Below are 21,391 nucleotides of genomic sequence, written 5' to 3'. Positions count from 1 at the left end.
GAAAAACTTCCCCGTCAGCCGGGAGCGGCAGCGTAGTGGGCAAACAACAACATAACCGGCACACACACACGCACACGCCCAAATCAAAGCACAGCAACACATATTTGCACAGAGGAAAAAAAGGCTTCTCCAGTAGGAAAAAGCAAGCACGAGCCAAAAATACGATGAAAAGCACAAGCTAACTTCACCCCACCCTCCTGTACGCACTGGGTGGGTTTGTTTGTTTTTAATTTGATTTTTATTAGCGTCGATAAAAGGTCATCATAAAATATGCGCCACGATTACGCGTGCCGAAGAGGGGGCTGGAGGGGGAGTGGGCGAGAGGTCTGTTTTCCTTCTACACTCCCGGCCCAACCGTACGGCGGTGTGGAAAATCGCCGGATCTTAAAAGTTTAACTGTCCCCCCTGGTCGCTTCCCTTCTTAACAGCCTACCATATCACCGCCCTAAAACGCGGCTTACTGGATTTGAGGCTTTTATTTTGTTTTAAATTTCCCGCGGCACTAAATGCGGCAGCCTTTGGGGAAAAATTTACGTGTTTCTACCCTTACTGGTACCCTTATCGGGCGATCTTGTGCTCGTTCGTACCAGAGATGACGTAGCGCTGTCGCTTGGAGGGAAGAAGAGCCACAACAAACAAATTAATTTTGATTTCAGTCCACAGCGAAGGATTTAAGATTCACAGATTGAAGCAAAACTATGGACGATACAATGCGTCTAATTGAAAGCTATCTTGTTTCATTGTAATCACGATGCGATCAACGTGTCTGGCCAAACACAGAACAGTGTCTGGAGAGGCTTCTATTTATATGCACAGCGAAGAAGTGCGCACTGCACAAGAAGAACAGAAGACGCTTGCCTGCGACCTAGACTACTGCAACCATTCGCTAATGGTCCCCCCTGCTCGGCCACACGCGTCTGGCCTCGCCTGGACACAAAGCGAACGAAAGAAAGACATTTGATCCGATTTCAGCGCACAGTGTCAATGCTCCCTTGGGAGGGGAGGGGCGACCTTGCGCCTAACCGGGGCACCTAAGCTGTCATCATGCGCCTTTCACCACATCATGACGTGTGCATCGCAAGCGCGCGCGGCCACACGGACGTGGGTGGAATTGACGACGCGCTTGTCAACGCGACATCACCAACGCACACATACAGTGGGCAAAAGAAATGCAAAAAAAACGGGAACACAACTCCCTTGGCTGGTGTGTGACACATTTGCAGCCACACGGTATGCAAAAGTTATTATTTTAATCGACCCCAAAGGTTGATGGCTTGTGCTTTAACTCTGTGCTGCTCCGCGTTTCCGAAATGCGGTTATTCTCGCTGTGTATTTTGGGGAAATAGCTCCCACAAACACAAACACACCGAAGCCGAAAGGTTCATTTGCAAACGGTTCGTGATGATGGTGAGCATTGGCAGAGGATCGCTTGAGACAGAGTTTGCTCCGGCGAGTATCTGAGCAAAACACCTCCCCACTTCGTTCAACATCTGTCGAAGTTAACAAAGGTGAAACCAAAATAAACAACTCGCCTCTCTTTTGGTTGTAGATGAAGTTTTGCTGAAATGTGTTTTGGGTTACTCTACACAAAGTTTCTGCGACAACAACAAAAAAAAACCTTGCACAATGCGGCACGCCCGAAAATGTTACCCACAAAACACGACGAGACATTAGCATAACCTGTGCAAGCTGTCCAGGTGGCGCGCGCGCGCGCGCGCTCTCGGTAGTACTGGGCTCTAATGGACCGAGAGTTACAATCCCGAAGGAGTGTCGCAGCGGGCCAAAAATAAAAACATTCCAGTTTTCTTTTCCATTCTCGTTCCATTGGGGCACAACGGAAGGTGTCAGGCAAAGTGTCACAATTTGACACCGAATTATGCAAATTTATTGGAACATCATTTGCGAAACAGAGGGAAGAACACGATACGGAGAGATGGTAGGGTATTGATTCAGAAGGCAACACAAGAGGCAACAACGCTACAAAATCAACGATGGCCGAAGACAAATTCTGAGAATGTTCTTATCGAAACGATCCACAAACGATCAATCAGTCTTCATCGTTCTTCGGTGTCTTGAAATCACTATTTGGCACACGTTTCGAGTCCATTAATCAAAGCTCGTCACTACTACTGGCAACGTGACTAGCGTGGCGGTGGTGGTCTGGGTACTGGAAAGTGAGCAAGTCTTTGCGGGCCATGCTGTTGGTACGTTCAGAAATCACCAATAAGCTCAAATCGATGGAAAATATGATTGGTTTGTGAAATCCTAGTCAATCTTGGACAGCATTTCCACGTACACGCACTAATGAAGGAATCTATGGGGTAGTATTTCTAGTAATTTGATTTCCTCTTTCTCTTGGTACATTGGAGATACATAATGAAAACCCCACAACATCCTAAAGCATCTATTTACATTAAACGATTTATTCTCATCGCATGCCGCGACAACAGATTATGCTGTGCATCTTGATGGGATGATGCCTCCATTTCAAAATAGATTAACAACCGAAGCGTTTAACGTATAGGGCAAATTGTTCTAAATGAAGTTGTATGCTGATCTGGACATGATACTGATTCTATCCTAATAAACATTCTTCAACAGACATTCAATAGTCTAAAAATTACGAAGAATTCATTATCTAAGTCTAGTTCAAAATACATAAATGTGCTGCTATGTTTCAAATTAATATGTAATATCTAGATAACCCAAAATTGTCTTTGCAAAATGAAACTTTGTCAATGTTGTCATAATTCCAACCCATTTCAAACATTGAAACCCCTTCTCAAGAGCACTCAAAGCGCTCCGCTTTGTCAGTCACCGCGTCACACGAGTGCTCCACAACTATGTATGGCTCCTGCTTCTGCCCATCCGTTAACGATCGATATTAAATCATATTTCAGCATTGTCACCAGCAGAGCTGAATCGGAATCGGCTTCACTTCCACACACATTGAAGCGTATCGATCGATCATTCAATTAAGCGCAAACATTTCCCACTACCAATGTCACAGGCTGCCACCGTGGCCACTCGAGTCGGGGAGTTCCTGTGCCGCTGTGTGCCTTTGAGGAGTGGTGTAAATTAAAATTAATATCCCATTGTTGTCGCAGACGACAAAGTTGACAGGCAACCGTGTATGGTGGTTGTGCGATAAACTTGCTCCAGCGTGAAGCGCAGGGGATGCTGTGAACCGACCGGGATAAGGGACAAAGCGCAAGAGTCGATAGGAATAGTGAACAGTGTATCAGATTCCGAGATCCCGAGCGTCAACCGTTCAAGCAAGTGTGAAATGATCTAATAATTTCTGAACACTGCTATATTACTGGAAGCTGTACAGCATGCCTATTGCTATTGCTATTGAAGACGGCAATGCTTCCTTGTTCTTTAGTGGTACTATTTGAAGTATCCCTTATCGAGGACAAATCTAGAAATTAGGCATACAAGGCCTTGCTTTTTTGACAGCAACCTTCCCAGATGTCTTTCTCCATAAAGACCTTCAAAAACGGTTCGAAGAACCTTTTACAGCGTCCAAAATAATTCTATCGCCATTCGAAAACAAACAAACAAACTCGCCATTCCCCTCCCATGCCATAGCATTGTTTCCAGCGTTCACATCTAGCTTTTGGGATTTGCCATTACGTTTCCTTCTGCCTCTCTATCCGTTTACAATTTACACGATTCTCGTAAGCGGCACCAGAAGTGCCGCCCGTGTTTCAATTTACAGACGCACTAGCAGTGCCCCCATGTACAAAATGGCATTGAAAATGAGGTCACAAGGGTGGTATTTCCCGACGAGCGGCTCGACAGCGCGGCACCCGCTTCATTTGCCAAATTTCCATAATCCCGAGCCCGAGAAAAGTTACACCCAAGAAACGCAATGGAATGCCGTCGTTTGCAGCATTCGGGCTAGGCAAAAGAGAGAACGTGGAAGAGAGTGAGACAATCTCTACCGAGCCGTCAACACATGTATCGAAGATTTTTTCGCCGGAAAAGCCGTCTCGTGTAAATGTAATCTTCATCCCATTCTGCCGAGTGCCACGCTTCCGATGATGCTGATTGTTCGTTTATTGCGTGGAACGACCGAAGCAATTTGAGCGGCTGCTGTAATTTTGTTCACAAATAATTCCTTGCTTATTAACTTTTAAATCAAACGATGGCGGTCGGTTTTCGTTTGGGCAGGAGCAAGATCAAAGCAATTAACAGAATCGAACTCAGTAGCCGTGCGCGGGTATTCAGGATTCGTTGATATACTTGCTTTGGCGCTAATTTGAGATTCTCTGGCAAGAAATGGTAAAGAAATGTCGCGGTGAGATGAATTCTCATTTTACAAGTGTATGAGTCAACGTGCTAAGCAAGCCAGACAATGAGAAAATTATTGAATATCGCATGTTAAAAAGACATTAATTTTTCTATCAAAAGTTCGACAAAATTTGCCCAACATTGAACAATGAAACTTCAATAATACTGCCAACAAAATCCCTTTCCCAACGCTTCTCTTTTTATTCTCCTTGAAAAGATTGCAGTGTACTATTACATCGCACAGAAGCCAATATTTCCAAAACTTTCCGCTGTAACCATAGAAGCTTCCTGCCTAACAGGCGGAATTAGTTCTCCTACAAAAAACATATCTCCACTGTACTACCAACCGCAGCAACAAAAAACCCACCGCTTCATACACAAACCTTCCGCGAAGTGAACCCGGGCTAGTAACTTCCACAAGCAATACGTCATCCTTTCAAAAGCAACACATGACAACAACCTTTCGCCGTGTGTTCCGTAACCACCATTAACCGAACCGTTGACAGGAGGCCAGCCAAAGATCAAACGCCGTGCAGCAGCGGGGGCGCAGCAGAGAGAAGAGAACATAACCGACACCTGGCCGGATACTGGGTGAACCTTGCGCCTTCCCCACGGTGCATCAACACTCCCTCCTTCGGTTGACCGGCAGATACTACTACTATTGCTGGCGTCGACGGGTTAAAAACCAAAAGCGCGTCACCATCTCCAAACCCCACAGTTCCTCTCTCTCTCTCTCTCTCTCTCTCTCTCTCTCTCTCTCTCTATCTTTCTCCCTTTTCCTGTTTGGACTTTGTTCGATGCAAACAATCAATGAATGGTGGTGAGTGAAAAATGGCTCCGCAGCGAACGAGCAAAAAGAAAAACTCGATTTCCAACGGCCGAGAAAAGTAACCAACAGAGGCCACTACACCACCACCGCGTTACGGGAAAAAAAAGGAAGGAAGGTCCTTTGTTTGCAGTGGACAGAGGGAAAAAATGTGTATAACCAAAGGCTCAACTTTCCACCACAACAATGGGTGTGGTAGGTGTGTGTATGTGTGTGCTTTTGCCTCGTTACCTTGGCGTTGGCGTAGATAAAAGCGGATTTTGATTTTGCAAATCGCGAGATCGTCCGCGTGTCGTCCTTCCGCAGATTGTGCTTTGAGTTGCGGCAAAAAGGAAGGCTAGCGCACCCTCACACAGACCTTTTAGCGTGCAGAGTCTACTGGTAGCTTACCCTATTGGCAGGTACGTTTTTTACGTTTTGAAAAGCAACGTTTTTTGGAGCCGGAAACACTGAAATCAATTGACCAGCAGCAAATTTTAAGTGTTTGGTAGCAGTAGCGAATGCATACATGGTAACAGTGATTGTTTCTTCTTCTTTGGCTCAACAACCGATGCCGGTCAAGGCCTGCCAACCCACTTGTGGGGTTGGCTTTCAGTGACTTATTGATTTCCCCCCATAGCAGGATAGTCAGTCCTACGTATGGCGGCACGGTCTATTTGGGGCTTGAACCCATGACGGGCATGTTGTTAAGTCGTACGAGTTGACGACTGTACCATGAGACCGGCGATGTTTAATCAGTAAATAAAAACTATGTTCTTTTATTTTTTCCTCATAACTTTCCCTTACACAATTAAACAAGACGTTGAAAACCCTGACAAGAATGCTTGATGATCTTCTTCAATCCACTTTTTAAATAAACAATTCAAGCTACTCCAAAAGAGGCTTGAACGCAGGATGAACGTATGCTGATGAAAGCGGCCCGTGCAATTACCAAACTGTACCATGGAGCTGTACCTATGCCAAGAGGGATTTAAGCCATATAACTGACACATATTGAAAGAGTATCTGATTGATTTCCAACCAACTAATTGACTGATTGATTTCTAACACAACAACATAACATTCCAGGAAATCTAAAAATATATTATAATTTACAATTCCTGAGTTTAACGCAATTATGTAGCAGCATTAAACGCAAAGCAATGCGTTGATATTATTTTCCAGTGAAATGTGCTAGCGTTCCAGAGGCTCCAAATTCCAACTAACTTAATTAATAAAGCCACAAACCAACGGAAAATTCATGGGAATGAAAATGACTGCTTGTCTATTTATAGCTAGCTTAATCTGTTCTTTTTTTCCTCCTTCTTTTTAACACAATTGTGTGAAATAGAGTGGAAGAAAAAGCCGCACCCCAGCAAAACAGCAAAACGAGGATATTTTTGGAAAAATGAATTACGCTGCTCCTTCCCCGTCTACCATCCAAGGACATTCGTGGAGCACGGCAGATGCAAACAGTTGGCCGTATATAATGGGTCGCCGCGGTACGTTTTCTCCCTTCAAATCAAATGCGAGCACCGCGCCTCCCCCCATAAGCACACACACGCTTCGTTAGTAGCATGATGATCGTTTTGCAATCAGGTTGAAGCTTTTTGGATTGTGCACAAGCGAATCATCGAATCGATAAATTTAAATTCGCAAATAATATGCGGTTGCAATGAAATAAAAATAATAATGAAACTGGCGAGCAATCGATCGCAGCAGTACGTGCAAAAAGGGGGCCACGAAATTTGATTTGCCTTACAGAGAGAGAGCGCGCGGTTCCCAACGATTAAGCTGTTCCGGGCACAGACAGCACAGACATTTACACAAAAAGATTATCGAGCAAAAAAGATTTCGGAGCAAAACTAAAGCAATTCCCCGCACAAGTCACTGTTCAAAGTATGGCCACATTATTATTTACTAAAATACTCAAAGTGAGTTTTAATGTTTTTGCACTATTATCAAAATGCAATCTCCATTAAGGTTGCTCGCTCCAGCTAGCAAAGCTTGGGCACATGTTTTTCCACTAGGACGTTTGTTGTTGCACACCGTTCCGAGTGGACGGGGCATGCTTTTTCACATTTACATACAGCTCCTCTCTTCTTTTACCGCCCTATGCACAAACATTAACCCCTCTGGGCAGGGCAATGCTTTTTTAGGTAAGTATTTTTATCGATACCTCTTTTTCTCTCCCCGTAGGTGGGAAAATGCAATCGCGATAACCATATTACTGTCCGACACTGTGTCGGAGTTCAAAACAAGCACTGTGTGAGCACGATTTGCATTTCAGCGCATTTGCATTAGAAAAACACAGACACGCTAATCCTGGACAGTGAAAAAAGAAGGAATCCGGAAGGGCTACCCTCCCTGCCAATTATTCGTCGAGGCCGGCTATGGAGGTCAGAAAAAAACATTCTGTTGTATGTCCATTTTAGAATATTGCGAACCATATGGCGCCTAAATGGCATGTGGTTTCAGGCTGTTGATGTTTTCCTATTTAATATTTTTTTCCTCCAACAGTACACACAAAACCTAAAATAGATCATTAAGCAGTGGCAACAGTTTTTTCCGTCCTCAACTAAACAACTAATGCAGTAAAAATAACCATTTCCGAGTACGGAAAATATTGTTTGATTAATGAACCATTTTCGTTCGACGCTTCCGGCGCGGCACAGAAACGACATCAACACACACACATGTGTTCCCTTCATCACTTATGCACAGCGCGCAAAGGAAACGATTTCCAAACCTTAATCACCACTTCACGAAGGACGAAAAGCGTCCCATACTAGCCACAAATATCATCAGCGTCACTTGTACCTGGGCGGGACCTCGCTCGGACGGTGTCATCTCCTGCAAGGAAGCGCATTAAATCTGCCCCGGAAGCCACAAAAACCCGCTTGATGGAAAATTCAAACCACCCTTCACCCCATCATCGTTGGCTATCGAGGGCTATCGGGGGGAGAAAAAAAACCAATACCAAGAAAACCAACCATCTCCTTTTCCACCACCCACCCCCGTCCTACCCAACGAGATTAATAATGAACAGTAATTTTGATTGGAAACATCAAAAATGCATCATCGACCGAGGCTGGCGGTGGCCACCGCTGCGAGCGCTCAACACTTCGTCCAGAGTGGGATGGTACTAAACTTCCATCGCCGACCACCCCAACACACTGGCACAGCTCGCTGTGGAGAAGAGAGCCAATCAATAACCTCACTCTCGTTCACAGTAGCAGCAAAAGTGGTCGGGCAAAAAAGAGGAAAACTTTTAGTATCAAAAAGGCGGCCAACGTTGGTCGATTAAAATGCACCAAAAATCAAACCATAAGCCCCCGGGTGTGTGCTAGAAATTTGCCTCGCACACCTCCACAATTTTCCAACCGTGCACAGGCACACACACACTCTCGTCGGTTCACGTTCCAGGACATGATAATCATGCCCCATGTGTGCTTTTCGGAAATGCGCGATCGAACACACCCGGTTTACATTTTGGACGGTGGCATCGAGAGTCGTCGGGCAAACAAGCTTCCAGCAAGACACACACACACACACCCACCTAATCAATGTCGCAGGACGTCGCTTGGCAAGGGCAACATTAGCATCATTTGTATTACTGTCGAACGACCTGACGACACCGGGAGCAGCACTACGAGAGCATCGTCCCGGAGAAGTCGCGCCCAAGAGCCTCGCAGGCATCCATGATGTATTATGCAATTTCTGCAGCCGCCTTCAATATGCACCACCTCGCTCTATATATTAGCCTTGGCAAAGAAAAGGGAAGAAAAAAGCTCGCTGGGCCGGGTTGTAAATATGCAGCCCAAGATAGGCGGCACCCCGTTGGTTGAAGCTGCTGCATTGACAAATAAACCATCGCCTATCGTTCCCTCTGGCGCACCGGAGAGAGATTGCACTGCTGCACAAGGGCACGGAACTGGTGATGTGCTATCTGGAGCGAAACCACGACTCCGATGCGACTCCGGCATAATGAGAACCACTAGTTCCGCCCGGAGTCGGAGTCGTCCAGAGCCGTAGTAGTCACCCGGATAGGAGTCGTCTTTAGTCCACCGTAGTGGTCTGGGGACGAAGTCGTCCGGAGTCAGGGTCGGCCGAAGACTGCCGGTACAATGTATTTGTGGCCAGGCATTTGATTCTGTGGTATTTTTTCTTCTTTCGCTTTGCGCCTGCACTTCTTAAACAGGCCTTTCTTTCAAAGAATAATGATTTGAGTGGAACTCCGGACAACTTCAGGAGACTCTGAGCGACGCCGGGCGACCCTGGGCGAATCTGGACGGCTCCAGACGATTCCGAACTACACCAGATAACGCTGGGCGGACCTACCTTCCGGCGATGGTTCCGAAATTGTCGGAGTCAGATAGGAGTTAACTACGTTTTTTGCCAACTTTACCCATCACTACAAGAAACCGAAGCGCGAAATGAAAAGAGAAGGACACGACGCGCATGGCTAGAACACTGTGTGTGTGTGTGATACACACAAACAAAGCACACATACAGAGAGAGGGAAAAACAAAACGGTTCCAGCATAGATTATTCATCCGACACAAGTGTAGCGGCAACAGCAGCAGCGCACAACCGAACGCGCTCCATACACCGTCGGCCAGGTCTCGAATTCAGGGACACAAACCTTGCACCTGGGGGAATTTGCAACGGCCACTGAGTCCTGGCGGGATGACACGCGACGCTCCACATGCTCCATCCCTCTCTCTCTCACACACACACACGTCGATGTGCAAATGTTTTATGTGCAGGTCTAATGAGAACCGAGAGCGTGGTGCTGCCGCACGTCGTCCGCATCGAACGGGAAAATTTATGTACACGCGAATTTTGTTATAATTGTGTTTTGGGGGAATAGCTCGAAAAGAAAATTAAGTTTATGCAACTTTCCAACAAAACAAGGATCGGAGGAGGTTGGGGAGGGGTGGAGGAACCGGGGGTGAAACAATTTGAATACACTAATTGGGGTGACTAGAGGAAAGTTTGTTCTAAACCGGGCACAGCAACAACGTCAACCTCATTGCTGTGCGGGGAACAGAACATATGTTTGACACAAGTTTTGCTTCCGCCCAATACTCTCGCTGCAAAAGCGCAAGCGGGGGCAGCGCCAATGTTGCAACCTTGTGCGATGCAATTAGAAATTTTGCACCCGTTCGGCTTCCCAAAACGTGCTTCAGCGGGTCAGGAACGTGTCGTACAGAACGCCAAAGTTTGTGTGCTATGATACGACTCTGTTACACATAGCGAAATTAATTGATTATTTCTTTTTTCGCTCGCAATTTACAAAAAGGTAATGTTTTGAAGCTCTTTCAAGCAATGAAACCGATGACCTGAAGCTGTTGAACCCTGTTGAACCCGACATTCGTTGGACGAGGTACCAAACGCGCGTCTCGCAAGCTTTGCACATTCACTGAAGGAAAGACCATCATAAATTTACAATCAAATACCACCATCATCAAGTTTTAAGCGAATTCTCAAAGCGTCGTATGCGTTCCCACCGCATAGAGTACCTTTCCCTCCCGGCCATGCACCCACCCTTAAACGCACACACACTCACCAATTCTTTGTCTTCCAAAATGCACCGGACAACGACGACCTCCTCTGCCAAACGGGCGACAGACACCGTGAAAAGGAAGCAAATGGGCGAGAATGTGACGAAATTTAAGGACAATATATGTCCTCTCGCTTGCCACACCACACACTCCACGCTGGCACACTACTGATCCGGGGGACTGTTAACCAAGAACGTGCAGCAAAGTCTGGAGAGAGGAGTTCGTTTTTGTCTTTGCCTTTGCGATGCACAGGATGCGCCAGGCAGCACGCATATCACGACGAACTGTGCGAAGAAAGCTTTTTGAAGAAATGGTAGTAAAGTTTAACTTTCCTTCTTTTCTTCCTGCCAACTTTGCTTCACGACATTCGTGTGACCAAACAAAGACACACCGCACAATGGTGGTAAATGAAAGTGGGAACCACCCGTTCATTACACACATAGCAGCAATCGTAAGGATGGCGGCAGGATGGGTTTCGTATAAGAGTTGTTTGAGAGCACTCTCACACACACGCACATGTGTGTGGGAAGGGAGTGAAAGAAGTAACGCTTGGGAGCGGCGGAACTGTGGTGTTGAAGTGTTAAGCACCGGAGCACTGGAATTGAATTAAGCATGATGATGATGAAGGTTAACAATTCACCAGATTGCTTATTTATGTTATAAAGGTTTGTGTTTTGATGTTGGACTATTCAGTACATGATACGCGAAGCAGTCTTGAAAGGAATCAACAAATGTACCGACTTGTAATAGATAGTGATGTGATGAGTTGGGCCATCTACAGTGTTCAATAGTTTCAATCAGTACTAACGGATTCAATATATACCTAAGGCCAAGTAAGAATTATAAAATGTGGTAAATGTTAGGCCCACATCGTTTCTAATGTTTCAGGACTGCTCTTAAAATTAAAAAGAATTGTAAAGGACAATGGCTGTAAAGCAATCCTTTAACTCATTTACAGAACGAATAAAAATGTCTCTAGCTGTCCATCTAGATTCATGGTTTGGGAATAATGGCATTTATAACCAAATTACTCACTAAACTAGTGATGGATGAAGTTTGGCAAAAATCCAGAGTAGATTCCGATCTGACTCCTAACATTTCGAAAACGACTCCAGAAGGTAGGCCCGACCAACATTATCTGCAGACGTCCCGGTGTCATCCGGACACGTCCAAAGTCAACCAGAGTCGGAATTGTCCGGAGTCAGAGTCGGTGCCTTCTAAAGTAGGCCGGTGACGGCCGGTGTAATGTTCTTGTAGACAGGCATTTCATCTTCAATCCCGATTCCTGCTGACTTAAACCGCTATTCTTCGCTAACCGAAAGAGTAATAAAACACCACGAAATCAAATGCCTTGTCACAAACACATTGTATGGGCAGTCTTCGCCCGACTCCAACTGCGGCAGACTGCGGATGACTCTGGCCAACTCCAGACAACTCTGAATGACTACGGACGACTACGGACGACTACGGACGACTACAGACGACTTCAGCCGACTCTTAAGGACTACGACTCTGGACGACTCCGGAAGACTCCCGACGACTCTGGACGACTCCGGACGACACCGGACGACACCGGACGACTCTGAACGACTCCGGACGACTACGGACGACTCCTTGTGGAACTAGTGGTTCCGATTTTTCCGAAGTCAGAATCAGACGGAGTCCAATCGCTTCAGAGAGCACACCACTACAATAAACACAGTTGACAAAATGGGAGTTGATAGCCATCTGAGCTTGTGCAAGCCAGTCTAGATACAGTCATGCCTTATCCTTGTCTACTAATCCAGAATATGAAGCACCGAGCTTTCTTTGCATATCACATTGTATACTCCCCTCTTCTCAGCCTACCCTTTTCTCAGACTACCCTTTTCTCAGACCTTCGCCACGGCGGTAATCGTAATAACAAACTCTCATCTCTTGTCAAACTTTCGCCTACCTTTAACCTTTTAACCATAATACTATAATGACCTGCCGGATCGTGCCTACTCAAACCCCCATTGCAATGTCTCTACCCTTCCCATTCCCACCGTTCCATCCCGACAGCAATGCGACAGTAAAGATTTAAATCAAATTTACGAATACCGTTCATAATAGTCAAAGTCCCCGCGGAACCTAAACCCACCCACACACACACCCACACACAACAAAACTTTGCCCGATCGATTCGCCCTGCAAATTCAAATTTGATTTCGAATCAGATGAAAGTAAATAAGAAAAATAGCACGCGATCCGTAATGGGTGGAAAGCATTCCTGCGTGTAGGAGGGGGTGGAAATTCGCTACTGGAACTTGTTAAAAGTTTAGCCTTTTCCGCACCACCGTTCGGGAAATCCGCCTCCAACACCGTCGCCCAATCTCTTCTCCGAAAATGTCAACCCCCGCCACAGTTGTGTTACGCGCCGGTGTGAAGGTAAAAGAGAACCTTCTTTCCACTCTTTCTCTCCATCCCGTTTTTGATTGCCGTTATGGGCGCAGCGAACAACATTGTTTCACACAAAAGTGGAAAAAAAAGAATTTTTCCTCGAGGCAATCGGGAGCCATCAAAGCCGCTCGTCGCCCCGTACACCTTCGTAAATTGTTGTACATTTTTCCACTCCCGCGCTCCGATCACGCGAAATACAACTTTACTCTTTGTGCAAGCAATCTTTTGCAACGTACCCGGTTTTGGTGTGGGGCATGCCGGCCCGGGAAGGTACTTCGATTCGGATTGGGATATACATTTCGACAAAATTTCCTAACGCTTGACTTTGCCCTCCGTTTCGGGCTCCGATCACGACGACGACCGATGCCAGCAAAACAGGAACAGAAATCGTTTGCGGAAGTTGTTGCCGTTACTTTCACCAGTAGCAGCACCACCAGTGTTAAGGGAAATTCTGTTGAAAATACCATTGTAGTTTTCGTGCGGGGAGTTGTTGTGAGAGAGGTGAGATGGAAGGGCGAGAGAGAGTATTGTTTTCTTTCGATTTGTTTTCATACTCTCATAGCTCCAAAAAACACCCCCGAAACCGGCACGAGATCACACCTACTCCTAGCTAGGGCAACGCCACCGAAGCAGCGATTGAACCGGGGCGAAAACGGAACTTCCTCAAGTTCAACGTTCCGTTCCTGGGTAGCACCGTTAGCGGATGACGCGAACCGAAAATCGAATCGAAATTATTATCAACGGCGAGAAGTGCAACGAAGCGTGTGAGCCAGAGGAGAGCAAAGTAAAACAAATGGAAAAACAACACCATAAAAGTGGCCAGCTTAACCACTGACACGTAGTCGCACCACAGCACAGAGCATTGGAAATGATGGAATTAATGGCGCAACTTACTGTGACTGTACAAACCGAACCCGGAGCATCCAAAAATGGGATCGCAATTTCGAATTTTTTTAACCTTTTGGAACCATTTTCCCGGACGCATGGAGCGATGAGTTTAAGCAAAGTGCCACTTACCATCATCTTGTAGTTGATGCCTTTTGCTTCCAGCAGTACTACCATCACACGTGGAACGCTCGCAACTGTGGAACGTAGGTTGTTTGTTCGCTGAAAAAGCTGCTTTATTGTTGGGAAAACCTCACAGCGTAAGTTGTCTTTTCAATTTTGCTTCTGCACTTTAGCGATGCCACCGACTCCGGTTGCGCAATGGTTGAACGTTATTTTAAATTTTGACTAGAACAATCTTTCACAATGGAACACTTTTCGTCACTAGTATGAAACATGTGGAAGTTAAAAATATTAAAATTTTTTAAAGCAAAGATTTAATCTTCCCTTTTTGTAATAGTAATGTTCTCACAAAAACTCCAAAACACCCGCTGACCCTAGCAGCAAGCACACAGATTTCATTTCATCTGCGACATCGAATTAAATATTCAAGTGAAATCTTATCGTCCAAATCAATCTTAAATTAAAAGGTCTGCCCCTCCCTGCGGTTCGTGTCTGGGTGTCCCCAACTCTCCCGAGGGCTCCCGCATACGCAACCCTGAAAAGGTCGTCGTGTAGAAAATAGCATGGTTCCCTTTCGTCTACAGCCAAACCACCTACACACACACTCAAACAGACACATAATACCGCATATCGATGGAGACACACATACACACACACGCCTCTATTGCATTAAAATGCACCTCAGCCGAAAGTGCAACCTCATGCAACCTCTTTCCGGGCCTGGGCCAGACGGGAATAATGCACCAGCAGCGCGTTCTGTACCGACAGGGTAAAAATAACACAGCGTACAAAACCAAAAAAAAAATCGATACAAAACACACGACACGACGAGGGGCGCACACAGAACGGGGTGTGTTCAGGTTCGGAAAAGCGTTGGAAAATGTACAGCACGACGATTTGCTGGTGTGCTTGCGGTGCTTTCTAAGTAATAATATTGTTTATTATTTCAAGAGTCGGAAAACCCACAACGTTTTGGGAAAATAGTAATAAAACGCCGGTTAGAAAGGTGCAAAAACCGCACCGTCGCTCTTAAACCCACACACACACACACAGTCGTCTCATATGCACACACAAACACACACACATGCTCATACACTGTTAGAAGCACGATAGATGGCTGCTGCGCCCGTGCCACATACCACACTCACACACCATTCACTCACGTGCACGTGGCTCAGTTTGCAGTATTCTGTTGTTTTTTTCCTCTCTCGTACTTTCGTTCCAATACACACAAACCGTAACACCAGACTAATTGAAATCGTTGTACATCGGTTCGGGTGAGAAAAAATCTTAGTTTCACACTTAGTTTTCCGAAAATGTATCTACCAATAACGATAAAAACAGCGTTCACTTGCAACACGAAATTAACCACAGCGATCATGCCAGCCGATAGTTTCTCTTTATGTGTGCGTGTATTTTATGGGCGGAAATGCCGGTATCGATTGACAACAGTGTGAACTGTAGCACCCCACAACGCCCTTCAACGTTCCAGAACCCAGAAACCCGAAATGTCACAGCATCCGCGTCACATAGACTAAGTGTCTGTGTACCTCCCCACAAACGCACGCTACTGTGAGAAGCAATAGTGAGCAAATGTGCATGTAAATTGTGATGCAAACACACACGCAACGTTTACGGATGATGGTGAGGAGGTAACTGCTGCACATACATACACATACACACGGGCAGACACACAAACACACACACACACGATGCACAAGAGGGAGGGCGGAAGGCGTTTGAAAATAACAGCGACGCACACACTACACCACCGGCAACCGAATCGGGACACTTTCTGACGGCCGGTAGATTTTTCGGCCAATTTTCACGCCAAACTGCCGTGTGTTAGATAGTGTATGTGTGTGTTTGTGTGAGAGAAAGAGAGAAAGTGATTGGGAGAGATAGAGTGTGTGGAAAACTCAGAGAGCCGGCCAAACGGAGAGAAACTGCTGGACAGGTTTTTCCCAGTTTATTGATTATTTTTCCAACACACCACTACAAATGGAGTTTTTTCTATGACGTGAGAGCCTGGAAGCCATCGAAGGGTGTACAATCGGTTTCACTCCGGATGCGAAACACATTTCCCAGCTTTCCACCAGAAAACATGGATCGATTCGGTTTGGTGTGTTGGTGGCAGCAGTGACGGTGGTAACCACAAATACACGCGTATCACGGCGAAGAGTTGCTTGCAGAAATTGTATCGCAACGCATCGCGTAAGCTCACAATTTCAACCAAACACACACAGTGTGGTCGTTTGCTCTTTTTTTGTTCGCTCTTTGGTCGACATTGGAACGCTGGGTCCAACAAACTTCCAAGCAAATTGAGGAAAAATCGTGCACCAGTGTGCGTGCGTTCAAATGGAATTAATTCCACTTTCCGCGTGAGCGTAGAGGTGAAATCATGAAACCATGAGAGAGAGAGAGGATTGTTTATACGAAAGAGAGAATAAATTGCGTGCACGTTGCACATATGCAAGAACATGACCGTTTTACAGAGAGTGCGAGACATATCGAAGGGAAAGAGAATGAGAGATAAACACCAACAAGAAGGGAGAGACACAAACATGGGGGGTGAGTAAGCGGAAAACTATGCACACGAGCAAGTGCGCTTCCGTGGTACTCGCACACCCACAACACGCGACACGCTGAGTGGCGTCTGCTGAGGTACCGATTGTAGAGAGCGCATCTGACAGTTTGCTTCAACCCGTGCTGCTACTCACCACCAGCTGTCACAGACGATGAGAACCCCCAATGACGTTTACCACAAACATAGGCACACACACAAACACACACAACTACAGGTGTATTAGCTGCTCTCACGTGGATGGCTCCAGTGTTGATGATTGATGTTCGGGAAGAAAATTTAAATAAATGTAGCAGTCATGAATGAACCTACCAAACTCCCTAAAAGTATAATTAATGTATGGTTACGTCTCTTCTTCTTGGCAGTCCACACCTTGAGCTTTCCAATTGCGCCCGCGTACTACCAAATACCGGAAGTCGTGAAAAGGATTTGGTGTACGGGGGTCTTATCTTGTACCGCGGACTAGCGTTCCACCAGGCGCTAAACACTAACGACCCGCGGGCAGGCAACACTAACACACGAGCGCGTGCTGACTATTTGGCTAGAGTAGATTGTAAGGCTTGACCGTGCTTAAGATAAAAAAGGAAATAAAAAAGAAAGATAAACCGCAACTCTGTACTGATGGCGGCCGGCACCACACCCACATATAAGGTCGCGCCGGCACGGCGTTGAAAATGGTACCACCGACACTGATAACAACATAATAGTGGGTGGAAATACACTTAAGCTGTACTCCCCCCCCCCCCCCGCACACACCAACTCTCACGCTTGGTGATAACATACCCACGGCTCGTGTCCACACACAGCAATCACACACATGCCCGTTCACGCGAGCAATCCATGATGCATGGCTTGTCTTTGCGCTTAAAACAAGGGTTTCCGACTTTATACCGGCGGCGGCGGCACACCCACACACAACAATCCACTTGCTGGGGAGATGTCAGTCGGAATATAGAGTATGTGGTTCGTAGTTTCTTCTATTTGTCCATTAAACACTAATGGTACACTATACAAAAAGCTTCATCAGGAAGAGTACATTAATATGCTCTTTAACCTAAAGTAAAAGCAAACTGAAACATCACACAATAACAATGTTCAACACATAAAGACCCGTTCGATGCCGACAAGAATCCAACCCGAGACGAGTTGTGTGCTAGCCCAAGTATTTACCACGGCACCATGCTTCCGCTCCACGCTTGGCCGGTTAAAATGTGTAAAGGATCATGTGTATAGCCCAAAATACATTTTTTGGGCAGATCTGTCAGATGAAACACGTTTTCAGCACAATATAATAATATTTTGAAATTGTAACAAGAAAGCGTAACAACACTTATCCCTTTAAAGTAGCACATATAAAAAAGATGTACAATGAAGGTTGAAAAACAAGAAGCAACTTCTTACTAACATAAAACCAACGCAAACCGCAACCGTGGCACAGTGAAGCACTAGCGGGGCAGATGAAAATTGTTCCCAAAACCACTTCAACGCCCATTACCGGGCGCACTTGCGGAAGATAAAAGTTTCGCAGCGTGAGCATGCTTCACTCGCGTTTCGTTTTATCTGCGCGTTAAAATTGTGTGGCACCACCCCGCTTTTTTTAAATCGTATTTTTGTAAAGTTTCACATCGAATAGAAGCTAGAACACCCAGCGTCACCGCTATGATAGTGTTTAATTTTCCAACTTTTCTTCTTCACAACTTTGCCTGTGCCACAAATTTGGCAAGACGGAGCAGCTCGGCAAGATGAGATTGCATTTGAACGAGTGTGACAATTAGTTTGTAGTAGAATTTTCTCGTCCATTTTTCGCGAGGATGTCGAGTAGAAAGGAGCCCCAAAAAACGCCATTTATTACACGTTAGGGTAAACTTTATACGTCGCCATCGCTTGCTAACTAGAAATTGCTATCAAAATGCTTTCAAAGCATTGGAATATCAACCATTTCCGAGCGTCCTTCTGTAGCTTTGCCTAATGTCTCTCGACTGAGCTTTAACGCCCCAGAAGCGATTCTCGTGCGAAACGGAACGTTGCCGCGCGGTTTGCTGCTGCCGCTGCTGCTGCTGCTGCTGTTATTGCTCTTCGAAACGGTACAGAATGCAATCTAATTTTGCCCTTTTCCGGTTTCCTTGTGGGGACAAACACAACCCAACCCGCGGTACGTAGAACCGCCCGAGCGCGTCGCAAACTCTCCCACACGATGTGCCGGGAGATGAGACGAAACCACAAAACACCAACTCGAAACCTTCGACTTCCAATGCCTGAGGCCAGGCCAGCGGTGACTGCACACATGTGGAAGGTGGTTCCGCCTGTGAGTGAGTGTGACATTACACATTGATTCGATTAAAAGTGAGAAGTTATGTGGCTGGCTGGCAGTGACAACGGGCGACAACACACATTGCACCAGCCATTGCGCTCAAAAACCGTGCGAGTGACGTTCGTGCTTGGATGTGGATTTCCTTTTGCTTCCCCGAGGGATAAAACGCTTTCCCACCGACATGGATTGACACTGTAAAATGGGTACGGTGGTTGCTGGAAAGCAGGGGGGTTTGGGAGTTGTGCGCCCCAACACCGAGGTACAGGACTCTCTCATCAGCTGAATTGAATTGGTTTCCAGCTTCCTGTCGGCTCTGCCGCGTGGGTGCTACACCTAACAAGAGGTTAGAGGTTCGTTTCCTGCCACTTGAAAGTGCGATTGAATTAAAAACCCCCAACACCTTTAACAGCTCCAGTACCACTGAAGAGCAGTAATATGGAATGAAAAGGTAGTTCACTGTTTACTTCTTTTTCCCAGCAAACCAATCCTTCTCGCACTGCCGCCTACTTGTTTTCTCCGCTTCAAGCCAATTTCCTGCTAAGTCGTATTGGGATGGTAAACAAACCTCAATCCTCCCAATCACGTCTCTAGGTGTGCTGTTGATAGTTCCGGTGTTAACCATTTCCTTGTGCGCTTGGCTTTGTTGTAAAATGCCAAGAGCGTCCTCTAACTACTTCTACTACAGCCTGCATTACCATCACACACTGAGTTCCAGCTGGACAGGAAAACGAACTGTCCATTTGTGTAATTGATGATAAAGATAAAATCAAATCATTTCAAGTACTCCACCTACCTGGCACGAGCTGTATTCTCTGCACTGTTGTACACGTGCTCAAAACGGGCCACTCTCCGCCGTAGTGGCACAAGACAATCAAGCTACTATATAAATGGAGAGCTCGCTTCAACAAGATGAACTCAAATCAAATTCAGACTACGTACACGATGGAGCTGCATGCCGTTTTCCTTCCTGTTCGCAGGATGGAAACAATACAAAACAACGGGGAAACATTGAAATAATAGAAAAACACACACACACACTCTACGTCGCATCGTCGTCCTTTCCCATTGCTGACGACGATACGGTGGACGATCGAACGGAGATGGAGAGCGCAATGCAAACACTCAACTGCTCACTGCATACACCCATGTGCTGTCAAGAAATTGATGTCGACATAATTCCCATAATGACGTAATCAGTCGTGTCGTGTACGGGGGAAAAAAGGCGTACGCTGTTCGGAGATGGATATTGCCGGGATTCTTCATCCTTGCCGTGTGTTTAGGTCTTGAGCGGAGCTTTCTTTAACTCGGTGGCAGTGTGTTACACCGAATCACATTCATCTTGTTTTCTTCCTACCTTTCCATGTGTTGCACACACACACACACAGAGCAATCAGAACAAGATGTTTATCGATTCCATTTGGGGCACCATAAATTCTAGTCCGTCCGAAACGGTGTGGAGTTGAAAAAGTTCCAAAAAACCTCAGCATTCCTGCAGGACTGTTCAACGTGTCCGAAGTCCAGTAGGGACATTTCATAAATTATTCTTGTGCCCTATTCAAGGAACGGTAAGTAGAAAAGGTACGGTAAAATTTGTCAAATAATTCACCTCCAGTTTATTGAAATGTTCGCAAGGTTACAGTGAATTTGGCAACTTTGAATGAGGATTATGGTGCAAAATAAAGTGTTTTTGTGACCACACTGTTCCCTCCGCTGTACGCTACCAGCTGCAAAACGATCGATTCCAAGGTTGGAATGAATTACACGACATCTTCGTTGGCGTCTCGTGCGAACAAGTGACCGGTAACGTCTGAAAAACGTAGAACCAATCCAATCCAGCGACCACACGCACAAGACAACCTCTAGTAGAAAGAAGGAACTAACGAAACAGTTCAACCCTATGTATGTGTCACAGTTTTTTTTCTTGTTCCTAAATTCGTTGCTCGTTTGCAATGCAAAGCAAACAATACGCGCCCGACACCGTACACCCCCATTCCCTTCGGCACACACTTATCGCGGGCGCTACATGGCGTGAATGGTCTTGTGCAAGCGTCTTGGTTTCCCTTCTCTCGTGCTCGCGATTAATTTGCGAACACGAACCATTTCGCACTACGTACAGCATACGATTATGTGTGCGTGTGTGTGTGTGTCTTTTGGTGTTTGTAGCACAAACCAAGCAGCAGCAACAAAAAAAAAAATAGAACGCTCGATCTGCGAGACCATATTCTATTATAAGAAGATCGCAGCTTGTACGTGTGCGTTTGATAGCGTCGGTAAGGAAAATAGAGCAGTCGAGAAACCCCCCAACCGCCCCAACAAATACACCGCCAGATGTGCCGGTGTTGGTGTGAGGAATAAAAATGGAAGTGCAAATAAAACGTGCACCGCCACCGCCACCGCCA

At 46.0% G+C, this 21,391-nt stretch overlaps 1 protein-coding gene across 26 annotated transcripts in view; it reads right to left on the bottom strand.

Moving 5' to 3' along the window:
* LOC121592004 (protein alan shepard) overlaps window positions 1-21,391 on the bottom strand; it is a 204,518-nt gene that overhangs the window by 162,102 nt on the left and 21,025 nt on the right. The window contains exons 1-2 of one of the 26 annotated variants that reach the window (XM_041913185.1): window positions 15,767-15,893; window positions 14,107-14,358 (exon numbers count right to left, since the gene is read on the bottom strand). The exons of 24 other annotated variants lie outside the window; for them this stretch is intronic. In XM_041913185.1, coding sequence (XP_041769119.1) covers window positions 14,107-14,151 — 45 coding nt within the window. In that variant the 5' untranslated portion in view covers window positions 14,152-14,358; window positions 15,767-15,893. Of the gene's footprint in view, window positions 1-14,106; window positions 14,359-15,766; window positions 15,894-21,391 lie in introns of those variants that run through there. One more of the 26 variants, XM_041913184.1, reaches the window with a different exon arrangement.

The sequence above is a fragment of the Anopheles merus genome, chromosome 2L (genome assembly GCF_017562075.2).
Source record: "Anopheles merus strain MAF chromosome 2L, AmerM5.1, whole genome shotgun sequence".
Classification (NCBI taxonomy): Eukaryota; Metazoa; Arthropoda; class Insecta; order Diptera; family Culicidae; genus Anopheles; species Anopheles merus.
This window is presented reverse-complemented; position numbering and strand designations above follow the sequence as displayed.